The sequence below is a fragment of the Chlorocebus sabaeus genome, chromosome 22 (genome assembly GCF_047675955.1).
Source record: "Chlorocebus sabaeus isolate Y175 chromosome 22, mChlSab1.0.hap1, whole genome shotgun sequence".
NCBI lineage: Eukaryota > Metazoa > Chordata > Mammalia > Primates > Cercopithecidae > Chlorocebus > Chlorocebus sabaeus.
Genome location: NC_132925.1, coordinates 73,378,088 through 73,390,628, shown reverse-complemented (window position 1 = coordinate 73,390,628; position 12,541 = coordinate 73,378,088). Strand labels below are relative to the sequence as shown.

The window sequence follows — 12,541 nt, the reverse complement described above, 5'->3', positions numbered from 1 at the left end:
TGCTGCGTTCACTGTCCAATAACCCCACCCTGACATGACAGGGTGGCCAGGGCCACTGCCCCTCGCTACGCAGGGGAGAGTCTGTCACTACTCATCTCAGAACTTTGGGCAAGACAAGCTCAGTTCTCAGTCTCAACTTGGGAGCCCTGTCTGGAAATCTCCAAAAGGAGCAAGAGGTCCACGCATCTCTGAACCAAGCACACACACATGACTGCACGGGAGCCTCTGCCAGCAGGCCACTGCGGTGCAAATGGGGCCAAGAGCCTGGGCAACTCGTCCACAGGAAGGAAGGTGGTGACTCCGAGGACACAAATTCATCCACAGTCAGGATGCCACCGTCTCTGTTTGAGCCCAAATGACCCCCTCCTCACTGAAGAAGCGCATGCTATTTGGTGTGGCCATTTACACACAGCCACTCTCGAAATGGCTCCTGTGAGCGCTCTGCTGGAGCTGCCCTTCCCTAGGAACTCTCCACCCCTGGAACTGTCTCCAAACCCAACAGAGCCTTGGGGGCCAAGGCTCCCTGCAGGGACCTAGATGCTATTCCTGGAGCCCCTGCTAATCTAAATGCAGAGGAAGTGAAGGGGAGATAAGCGATGTGGGCTCAAATCGCTGAGGCTCCTACTCTGGGCCTGGCTGGTTTGGGGACAGGGCTACTGGCCTCCCTGTCTCTGAGTCCTCCCCGAGGTCGCTGTGTGGTGGCATGAACCAGGCCTAGCACTTTCACCTCCAAGCAGTGTCTAAAAACTGCCACAGCCCAGAGCCGAGGACACTTACAACTCATGCAGCTTCTGGCAGAAGCTCCAGCCCTTGCGGTGAATGCGGGCGATGGAATTGTTGCTGAGGTGGAGCTGGTGCAGGGCCGTGAGGCCGTAGAGCGAGCCGCTGTTCACTTCTACCAGGCTGTTGTATTCCAGGTGCCTGCAACAACAGCCATGCACAGGATGAAGACAAGCTTTCACTCCTTCACTGGACAGACAGCAAATGAGCAGCCACGCTGTATCTGACCCTGCAGTCACACCAAGGCTGGAACAGTGCACGAGAGGGCTGTGGAGTCTACTCGCACACACGTGCATGTGAGGAGCGGCTGGGAGAAGACAGGCAAATCTAAATGGATGATAGCACATGCCAAGACCAACTCAGAGTGTTCACAGGGCAAGAGGGAGCTTCCTAGAAGTGACTTTTTTGGCTGAGTAAAAGTGAACCAGGACCGGGTGTGGTGGCTCATGCCTGTAATCCCAGTACTTGGGGAGGCCAAAGCGGGAGGATCGCTTGAGCTCGGGAGTTTGAGACCAGTGCGGGCAATATAGCGAAACCCCACCTCTACCAAAACAAAACAAAAAATGACCCAGGCCAACAAACTGGCATAGGACTTCCAGGCAAGGGCAAAGCCGATTAAAGGAATAGAAAGGAGAGAGAATAGGAGGCTCTTATTATCACCCCTATCTCACTCATGAGGAGCATGCTGCTGAGAGAAGCCAGGTAACCTAAGACTTTACACAGCTTAGCCAGTAGGGAAGGGGCCAGAATGAATTCAAGCCCAGGTCTGGTTACCAAACGGCTGGACTCTGTGCCACTGTGCTAGGAGACCCGCTTTAGCTCTGGCGTCAGACTACCTGGATTTAAATCCTAATTTTGCAGCTTGCTGGCTGAATAAACCTGCACATCTATAACATGAAGATATCCAAGAGCACTGACTCCATGGGGTCACTATAAGAAGGGAACAAGGGGACATCAGGATTCAGGGCAGCGCTGGGCCTGAGCTCTCAGGCCCACTGTGTAAGTGTGCTAGCACCCTGCTTCCCCACACAGCATGTGCTAGGAAAGACAGCGCAAGCCCAGGCGACCGCCTCTTCAACAGAAGACCATAACTCGAATTTTGCTGCGTGTTCAATATTACAAGGGCTTTGGGCAACTAAGTTTTGCTTTTTTCCATATTTCTTTCTGCTACTGCTCAAAAGGTAAGCACTTAATGTATAAATAACCTCCAAGACAGCTCAATTTATATAAATTTGTTCAACATAAAAAGCAAATGGTAGGTGCTAACCCCATTTTCCTCTGAGAATTCTCTTTTAACTTCAGTCCACCCAGCACATGACCACCTTGGACTTCCAAGTCCAAAATGACATGCTGAAGGAGATCAAGCCAAATGTTTTTGAATATGTAAAACAAAGGGTGGAGAATGAGTAGAGCAAGAAGTCCAGCAGCAGAAACATCCTCACTGTTCACAGGGTAGGGAGGGCTGGTCATGCAGAGACGCCGATCAGAGTGACACAGCACAACACGTGGATGGACCTGGGCCTACTTGGTTTCCATTGCCAAGAAAACCAGTAAAGGACATACAAGTCATGATATAATCTGCCCAGACTGGAAGGGAGAAGGGGCGGTCATAAGCAAGTTAAATCATTGACTCTAAAGCAGGAAATTGCAAGTGGGTAAGTAAAGACAGTGGTGTCAGTATATTAACTTGGAAGGAACAACCAGCAAAGCTAAAAACGGAAAAACGAGAAAGAGAAAAGCTTAGAAGTGCCTGCCTCTTAGGAGAGGAACTGGGGTGAAGAGAGAATGAGGGGGAGGCGGCGGGGGAGGCTGGGGTGGGCAGTGACAGCTTTTCTTTACTATCTAACTATACAGATGAATTACATTTGATTAAAAATACATTTTAATGTTTAAAAATGCTTTTAACATTTAAAAAGCCTTTTCTGTATGCTGCCCTCCTGTTCACGTCACTGTGCAGGCAAGCCTGTTGTGCTGTTGTACACATCTGGCTGAAGAGACTGCTCCCTTGATAAAAGTTGAACATCTGCACCCAGTGTCTTGATTAGCTCACAAGACAGAAATAAATCTCCTAGGATGAGCGCTACATTTTTGGCCCACCTGCACCTCAAGAAAGACTGTCAAACCCAGAAGGGGAGAGAAGGAACTTCCTGTGGTGTGGGAGTGGAGAGGATGTGAGGAGGGGTCTGTTCCGCAGTCCCACGTTCACCGAGGAAGCAGGGGCGGGGGCAGTGGATGCAGGCTGAGGGGAGCAGGCCTGGCAGAATGGCCTATAACTCCACCTCCATCAACCAACTGATCTGAGTCAATCCGCTGAAACTTCCCCCAAGTGGATTTCAGTGGATTTTCTGATCTGCTAGGAAAATACCCTCAGCTATGGCCCTGTCCCAAGACACTGAGTTGGGCCCAGGTGAAGATGCAAAGGGAAGGGGGCTGGGTCCAGCTGAAATCTTGAAGAATCCTTCAGGAGAAAGGGACTGGGCACTGGTGCCCCACTCCACGCCCAGTGCACAGCTGAACGCTGGTGTGGGCATACACGTGCACACACACACACACACATAGACCATAACACACAGTAATGCTGGTGTGGGTGCGCATGTGCACATACACACACACACCACACCCCACACCCCACACCACACAGCAATCCTTAGCAATGCCAGGACCCTGGTCCGCGCTTACAGCACATGCATCTTGGACAGTCCCCAGAAGGCCCCGTCCGTCAGTTTGCTGATGTTGTTTCGCTGAAGCTTCAGCACCTCCAAGCTGTTGAGCCCCTGAAAGGTGAGGCCCTCTATCAGCCGAATCCGATTCCGATTGAGGTCCCTAAAGAGATGAAGCCAGCAGGGTCAGAGTGTCCTATGTGCATATGCTACCCACAACCATTCCCAGGCAGTCCTGGCTAAGTTTCCAAGCCAGGGGAGAAATCCCAGCGCAGGGATCCCTGGGAAGCCAGGATGTGTAGGGGAGCCCACCGTGTGTCTCGGCTGCCATGCAGGCACTGACGCCACCACTTGAGCACAGCTAGTGCAGGAAAGAGGGGTGAGTGAGGCCCCACTCTCCACAGTCAGCTCTGAGGCTGGGCCCGTAGCTGCACGGAAGCGAGCGCGTGTGTGCTCATGTCTCCTCCCCCAGTAGCACCAGTGCCATTTGTGACTCTGCAGTGAGGACGTGGGTATGACTCAAGGGGTGAATGTCTTACGTGAGGTATCTCTGAGCTCAGCAACAGAAATCCACACCACATGCCTCAACCCAGGAAAAACCAAACCACTAGGTATCAAATGGCAACACCACTTTCCACTGGAGGCATTTCATAGCATCTCCACTATGGAGAGAAGTGACTGCACATGGGGGCGGGGGGAGGTGGGGGAGAGACACCCCACAAGTCATATACACTTGGCTTCTAGCCCCAGTATGACAAGGCCTCAGTTCACCAAAAGATGTCAGGAATCTGGGTGGGCCAGATCCATTAGCAGCCCTGCGGGAAGGGGAGACAGGGCAGCCAGAAAGCCCTTGGTTTTCCCCAAATATTTCTGCAGTGTCTCATGATGCTGCTCCACACAAACCTTCTCAGGAATCACTGAGACCTTCTCCACAGACTGAAAAGGGCAAAGTCTAGGACCCCCCACCCAGGGGAGGTAAAACCCAGGCAGGTTGAGAGCCAGGCACACCCCATCTTGCTGCCAAACTGGCCCTCGACAATTACTTTGTTTTGTTGAAACAAAATTTCCAAAACTGTCTTTATTTTCCTGAAACACACTCTTCTGCTAAACAGTACAGAGAAAAAAAAAAGGGAAAAAGTCCTTCGTCAGGCTCTGGTTAACAGAGCTTTTCTTGAATCTAAAACTCTGCCTTCTAGAAGGGTACTCAGCCTTCCATCAGTAAACTAAACAATTAAATTGTTCAAAAAAATAATAAATCAGCTGGGTATGGTGGCTCACACCTGTAATCCCAGCACTTTGGGAGGCCAAGGCAGGTGGATCACGAGGTCAGGAGATCAACACCATCCTGGCTAACACGGTGAAACCCCATCTCTACTAAAAATACAAAAAAATTAGCCGGGCAAGGTGGCTGGCACCTGTAGTCCCAGCTACTCGGGAGGCTGAGGCAGGAGAATGACGTGAACCCGGGAGGCGGAGCTTGCAGTGAGCTGAGATCACGCCACTGCACTCCAGCCTGGGGTACAGAATGAGACTCTGTATCAAAATAAAGAAATAAAGAAATAATAAATCAACTACCTTGTTAGATTTAACAGATGAAAACAAAGGCCTGTCTTTTGCTTACTAACTTTGGCTACACTAACTTCCTCTCAAACTGTTCGAGAAGTGTAGGACACCACCATGTCCAAGGTACAGATTTTATGGGTATCTTTTAAAAATACAGAAAAACATCTAAGATAAATAAGAACCCAAACCCATGCAGCCTCAGCATTAGCCAGCACCAGCTAGGCAGCAGGATTCCTGATTCCATTTTGGAAAACACGAGGGAAGACAAGCAAACTCGGTGGATCTCTTTCTCAGCAAGCTGAGGCAGCCACAGCACCAGACCCAGCTCTGAATTTGCTTTTATGAGGTGCTGCCATTAATGGTAATTTACGGAGAGCTTTACCAAAGGGAGCAAGGAAAGGGTGGCGTTTGGTACGAGGTCCTTGGGGAAATTTGGTCTCCATAAAGTTTGGCTAGCCTTAATTAAAGTGTAGTTTTCTATACTCACAGTTGTGTCAGCCTGGGTAGCTTGAACGCTCTTACAGGAAGCTGGGTGATCCTGTTTTTGCTCAGGCGTAGAGTTAGCAGCGACCGTGACAGACCATCAAATGCCCCCAACTCCAGGGTGCCAATCCGATTGCCCGCCAGGTTGCTGGAATGATTCAGGAAAGAAAATGCGGTGGTTGGTCAAAGGCCTTCCTCATTTCATTACAGACACCAGATCTCTCTGGGTCTGAGTTGGGAAGGTAAGTTAAGACACCAGCGGGACAGGTTTCCAATGAGATGATTGATGATTATCAGCCACAGGCTCTGGATGGGGAGCTAGAGCAATGCAGGTGTTAGGACTGTGCACCTCAGCCCTGAGGGCAAGGCTGGTTTAGCTGAAAACACACTGTCCTTGAAGCTGCTGGGCCACCCCAAGAGGGTGGGAGTGAAATTCAAACACCTCCGTGTCCACTGACACACCAGCCCTGCGTCAGGAGCCACCTGCAGGACTCTTCTCACTACCCAGTGCCCAAGGTTGATGTGAAAAGTCCTAGAAAGCAGAAAATCCATCGAAAGGCAAGGTCAGTGTCGATTTAATAATTTAGGGAAATAGCCTTTAATTTTGAAATGGGTCTTGCTATATAAATTACATAACATACTATAAACACAAACTAATTCATTTCTGTAATTTTAAATGCCTCAAACAAACACTCTAGCGCAGAGACCTGTGTAGAATCCCTTCAGAAAACAAGCAATACATCATGGTACCTACACTTACAGTGTGATTAAGTCAGGGCACCTCCTGTGACAATACAGAAAGGCAGACACTGCTTCTCAAAAGGCACAGAAGTCTGCGGCTCAGATCTGTGCATCTTGCTGTATGCAAATTATATCAAGCAATAGAAAAGAAAAGAAAGTACGAGGAGGAACAATATAGCATTCCTGTGAGAGGTGGTCTCCAACACCTCTCCTCTGCCTTCCCCAAACAAATGCTGCTTTTTCTGGCCTAAGTGAAAAGGAGAAAGACCAGAGAGGGTTTTCTACCACAGAGGGTGGAAGGGAGCAAGGCACTTTTTCTCTCTCCAGCAGGCAGTGGCCTAACACAGGGCACAGAAGGATTCTTTGCAAATAGGCCTGAACTGTTTGTTCTCAACACCCCAGATTAAAGAACAGCCTGTGTGATGAAGATGTATCACCAATAGCTGCCAAAATAGAAAGTCCCTCCCGCTTTCGTGCAGGGAGAGGTCAGGGCAAGCTAGTGTAGCAGTTATGGTTTCTTTGTCCCAAGCAAAGTGATGTCACATGGACATCTTTTGAGGGCCCACACTGGAGGCTTCACAAAAGCCAACGCCTCCTGTTCCCAACTCTGGCGCCCTGATGCAGGCTAAGAAAGAAATCACTCCTCTCCTTGCAGTCTTTACTTGGAAAATCCATGTGCCAAACCTCACCCTCCCTGAAAAGATGGGTCACAATGACCCCTAAACTAGCCTTGCAAATGATTTCCAAAGTTAATTCTGGAACAGTAATGATACAGGGAATAAAAACTCACCTGGAATTAGAAAACATCTCTTTAGCCTGGGGTTGCAGTTTCTTTCCCAGAGTAACACTTTTCCTACCAACAAGTAGTTGATTAAGTAGGTTTTAACTTTTTTTCCTTTTTCCTTCCTGTCTACCATCCATTGTGTGTGAGATGGGACATTAAAATGGGTAAAAGAGAAACAGATAAACCTAAAAGGTGCTGAAAACCCACAGAATAGAGTAACTTCCCTCCCCCAAATAAACCCAAAGACTTGTTTTACAGTGCATGACACTAGAAAGATAAGCACTGATAAGCTAAGCCTTGTCAAACAGGCTTCCAATGTGAATCCTCTAACCATCCTCCCTGAATCTTCTCTGGAAGCATTTCTGAGAGGCAGCCAAGGAAATGGGAAAGAAAGCAGGCTCTGTGGTCAAGATCGACTTGTACCTGAGTCCTAGACTCTCATCTTGGAGTGATGAGTCCCCTGGACAGGCTAAGTAACCTCTTCCTGCCTCTGTCCCTTGTCTGTCTGTAATGTCAGGATAATGCTGCAGATCTGGATGTGCTCTATGCACCGGCCCCGCCCCTGCCCTGCTCAGGGAAGGTACGCACCATCCCCAATGACTTGGCCCAGCCATGGCTGAGAAGGGAAGGGAAGGAAGCATCCCTCCTGTGTCCAGAACTGGGTGCCGGTAAAGGTGTTAGCTGGCTGGACACAGAGGGCCAGCCACAGGTAGCTGAACAAAGGCACTTACAGCTCCTTTATAGGCGGTCCATGTGGAAAGCAGGTGTTCCGCACTTCCGTGATGTTGTTCGAACTCAGATCCAACACTTCCAAGGAAAGGTAGGCCTTCAGCTGGCTCCCCTCCACGCTGCGAATCTTATTGTGCTGCCTGAAACACACCAAGGGAGGTGACTTGAGCATCTCTTTTTGCAAAGTAACTACAAGAAACTAGTATTCCTGTTCCCCCCACCACTGCAATATAACTATAATGCAGTGACACTCTTAAAAATGAGATCTCCTATTTCTTTTCCCATCGAGTTATTACCTGCTGGCCAGGTGCTAGAAAAATATCAGATTTTTAATCTGGGACAAGTTTGTCAAAGTTGTATTCCTAGGGTTCTCTCTCCAAGGGCAACAACACAGCAGTGACACTGAACACCACGTGAGACCAGCATGACCTGACCAGAATCCATGGATGCACTCACCATAAAGGATGTGCCATGTGCAGCCAGACAGCTCCAGTCCAACTCTCACCCATCACCTTCAGACCTAGTCCAGCCTCATAACTTACAAGAGCCATACGCACCACAGCCCAGAGTTCACTTTAATCCAGTTTAACACATCATTTACACACCTCACATTTTACCAACACCTACCATATGCCAGACACAGAGGATTTAAACCAAAAAAAAAAAAAAAAAAAAGATTATGACAAAATCCTGACAATCTAAAATGGGAAAGAGGAGCTCACTGCTGGGTCTAATTGAAATCGAGTCCCCTGAACCTCCTGACTCTACCATTAATATTAAGCACTGTGCCTCCGTTTTCTCATTTGGAAGATGGGGCCACAACCCATCACTTCAGGGATAGGGACGATCCAGCCTAAAACCACATACAGCATGTGGCAAATGTGAAGGTAAATGTTTAGTGGTCACCACCTCCCAAGAGAGGAATGTTCCACCGTAACTTGTGTGTGGTGTTTTTTCTTTTTTGTTTTTGAGACAGAGTCTCACTCTGTCGCCAGGCTGGAGTGCAGTGGCGCCATCTTGGCTCACCGCAATCTCCACCTCCCACATTCAAGCGATTCTTCTGCCTCAGCCTGCCGGGTAGCTGGGATTACAGGCACGCACCACCACACCCAGCTAAATTTTTAATTTTTTTTAGTAGAGATGGGGTTTCACCATGTTGGCCAGGATGGTCTCGATCTCCCGACCTCATGATCCACCCACCTTGGCCTCCCAAAATGTTGGGATTACAGGCGTGAGCCACCACAGCTGGCTTGTGTGCACTTTTAATCTACTTTCTGTCAAACTCACAATATAAAAAAGCAACAGTTATTAGTCAAGAGAAAGACAAATGCTAGCCAAGGCTAGAGGTAGCTAACTGCCCCGTTGTGGGTTTGGCGCTGCCCGGCAGAGTTAAACCACTGCAGCCCTCGCTTCAATATTAGACACTTAGGAATCTGCTGGGTGGTGGCGTTGGGCCTCTAGGTTCCAGGCACTCACACTCGAGCCAGTTCTGAGTAAACAGTGTCAGCATCTCCGGCCAATCAAAGCATTCTTGAACGCAACACAAGTAAGCCAGGCGTCGCTTACCAAGTGGCATCTCCTTTAAACAAACACTTGACCAAATCAGTTCCAACAGGCATAAACAAGGACCTCTTTCCCAGAAGCTCTGGGGCTTCTCATGGACTCCTTTGTTTTTTTTCATGAGTCTCCCAGGCCCTGAACTCAAAAGTCCATTTCCAAGGGTGCAACTCTGCACACAGAACCTCCCCGGCATGACAGTACCCTTCCCTTCCTCTCCCCTCTGGCCCCCAAAGCCACTTCCTTTGAATTCTTTATTAAGTTATTTAATAAAGATAGTCTCTTCAGTTTTCTGATTCCAAAGGAAAAAAGAAAAGAAAACCTTTATTATGTAAAGTACGGGAAGAAAAAGAACAAGAAATAAAGGCGACACAGCTGAATCTTATCCAGGAACTGTGAATACGGTATCAGGGAGCCAGGAAAAGGGTCTGCGCCGGACAGAAGGGCCAGGCGCCACCAGCCCAGAAGGGCACAAAGAGGGGGTGAAGCCTTACATTGCGAAGCTGTGGGACAGCTGCAGGCCCAACATCTCTCCCACGCCAGTTTTGTCCTCTCCCTCACCTCCTCCTCTGTCTCCTCAGTCTTTGTCTGTGGTCTGGTACCTTTTGCTTCTTTCTTGTCAGTCTTTTCATTCACTGAATCAAACACAGTCCGAGCCTCACTCTGCATAAAGGACCCTGTGCAGAAGACAAGTCTCTTTCACCCCCTGGGAAAGTTCCCCACTTGGCAGAAGAGGCAGCTGTGGAGATGGGAGACAAGGATGTATGGGAGTGAGGGCCGCAGCGACAGGGTCTGTGAGAGGAGCAAGGGAGTGTTCAGCTTTGCCTGGCACAAGGTGCCGGGGCGAGTGTCTGAGGGTAGGAAGCTGAGGCCAGGAGGAGACAGGTTGGGGGAAGCCAGGAGCTTGGATCAGATTGCAGAGCCGGTAGGGCGGGCAGGACCAGAACAGCAAATGCCTCGCAGGCCAAGCTAACAAGTTGGGAATGGATGCCAAGAGGGCCAGAAGAGAGATGGCGGCAATACAGAGACAGGCACAAGAGACCCTCTGATTAGGTCCTGCCCACCCTACCGGCTCCACCCTCTGATCCAAGCTGCTGACCTCGCCCCACCTGTCTCCTCCCAACCTCAGCATCCTACCTTGAGATACCTGCCCTGGTGGGGGCTGGAGATGACAACTAGGGGCATCAATAATGATTCAAAACGTTCTAGTTTGGAAATGCAAGATAACCATGCTCATGGGCTACTGACTAGACCTTCCATCCTTGCCCACTTACAGTCTATTCCCAACCCAGCAGCCAGAGGGATCTGTTAAAAAAAAGTCACTTCAGGCATCCCATGGAATAGGAGAAAACATGTGCAAATCACATCTCTGATAAGGGGCTAATATCCAGATATAAAGAACCCCTACAACTCAACAACAAAAAACAACCAACCTGATTTTTAAAATGAGCCAAGAATTGAATAGACATTGTTCCAAAGAAAACACACAAATGGCCAACAAGCACATGAGAAGATGATCAACATCACTATTCAGCAGGGAAATGTAAATCACAACCACAATGAGAAGTCTCCTCACACCCACTAGGATGGCTACTATTAAAACAAACAAACAAAAAAACAAACAGAAAATAACAAGTGTGGGTGAGGATGTGGAGAGAGTGAAACCCTGTATGCCAGTGGTAGAAATGTAAAACGGTGATGCACCTGCAGAAGAAGACAGTATGCAGATTCCTCAAAAAATTAAACAGGGGAGCACCATATGATCCCACAATTCCACTTCTGTGTATCAAAAGAACTGAAAGCAGACCTCAAAGAGACATACGTATCTTTATGTTAATAGAAGCATTACTCACCACAGCCAAAGGTGGAACAGCCCAAATGTCCATCAATGTTGTATATACATGCAATGAGATATTACTCAGCCTTAAAAAGAAAAGAAATTCTAACACATGCTACTCAATGGATGAGCATTGAGGACATGATACCAAGTGAAAGATGCCTGTCACAAAAAGACAAATGCTGTATGATTCCACTTACGTGAGGTAGCTAGAGTAGTCAGATTCATTGAAACAGAAAGTAGAATGGTGGTTTCCAGGGACCGGGGAGACTGCAGAAGGAAGATCTGTTGTTTAATGGTATATTAGTCAATTTTCATGCTGCTGATAAAGACATACCTGAGACTGGGCAATTTATGAAAGAAAGAGGTTTAACTGGACTCACAGTTCCACATGGCTGGGGAGGCCTCACAATCATGACAGAAGGCAAAGAGGAGCAAGTATGTCTTACATGGATGGCAGCAGGCAAAAAAAAAAGAGCTTGTGCAGGAAAACTTCTGATTTTAAAACCATCAGATCTTATGAGACTTATTCACTATCATAAGAACAGTGCAGGAAAGACCTGCCCCCATAACTCAATCACCTCCCACTGGGTCCCTCCCATGACACACAGGAATTGTGGGAGTCATAATTCAAAATGAGATTTGGGTGGGAACACAGCCAAACCATATCATTCTGCCCCGGCCCCTCCTAAATCTCACGTCCTCACATTTCAAAACCGATCATGCCTTCCCAACAGTCCCCCAAAGTCTTGAAACTCATTTCAGCATTAACTCAAAAGTCCACAGTCCAAAGTCTCGTCTGAGACAAGGCAAGTCCCTCTCTGCCTATGAACCTGTAAAATCAAAAGCAATCTAGTTACTTCACAAATACAATGGGGGTACCAGTAATGGGTAAATATAGCCATTCTAACTCGGAGAAATTGACCAAAACAAAGGGGCTACAGGTCCCATGCAAGTCTGAAATCCAGCAGGGCAGTCATGTCTCACATCCAGATCACACTGATCCAAGACGTGGGCTCCCATGGTCTTGGGGAAGATCCAGCCCTGCAGCTTTGCAGGGTACAGCCTCCCTCCCAGCTGCTTTCACAGACTGGCATCGAGTGTCTGAGGCTTTTCCAGGTACCCGGTGCAAACTGTCAGTGGATCTACCATTTGGGAGTCTGGAGGACAGTGACCCTCTCCTCACAGCTCCCATAGGCAGTGCCCCAGTAGGGACTCTGTATGGGAGCTCCCATACTGCCCTAGCAGAGGTTCTTCATGAGGGCCACACCACATTTCCCTTCCACACTGCCCTAGCAGAGGTTCTTCATGAGGGCCCCACCCCTGCAGCAAACTTCTACCTGGGCATCCAGGCATTCCATACATGCTCTGAAATTTAAGCGGAGGTTACCAAACCTCAATTCTTGA

At 48.6% G+C, this 12,541-nt stretch overlaps 1 protein-coding gene across 3 annotated transcripts in view; it reads right to left on the bottom strand.

Annotated features, from left to right (window-relative positions):
- The window catches only part of LRIG1 (leucine rich repeats and immunoglobulin like domains 1), a 126,815-nt gene that overhangs the window by 35,317 nt on the left and 78,957 nt on the right, over positions 1-12,541 (bottom strand). For all 3 annotated transcript variants that reach the window (XM_007984912.3, XM_038003685.2, XM_038003684.2), the window contains 4 exons: positions 7,743-7,880; positions 5,491-5,634; positions 3,460-3,603; positions 778-921 (listed from right to left, as the gene is read on the bottom strand). In XM_007984912.3, the coding sequence (XP_007983103.3) occupies positions 778-921; positions 3,460-3,603; positions 5,491-5,634; positions 7,743-7,880 (570 nt within the window). The remainder of the gene's footprint in view (positions 1-777; positions 922-3,459; positions 3,604-5,490; positions 5,635-7,742; positions 7,881-12,541) is intronic.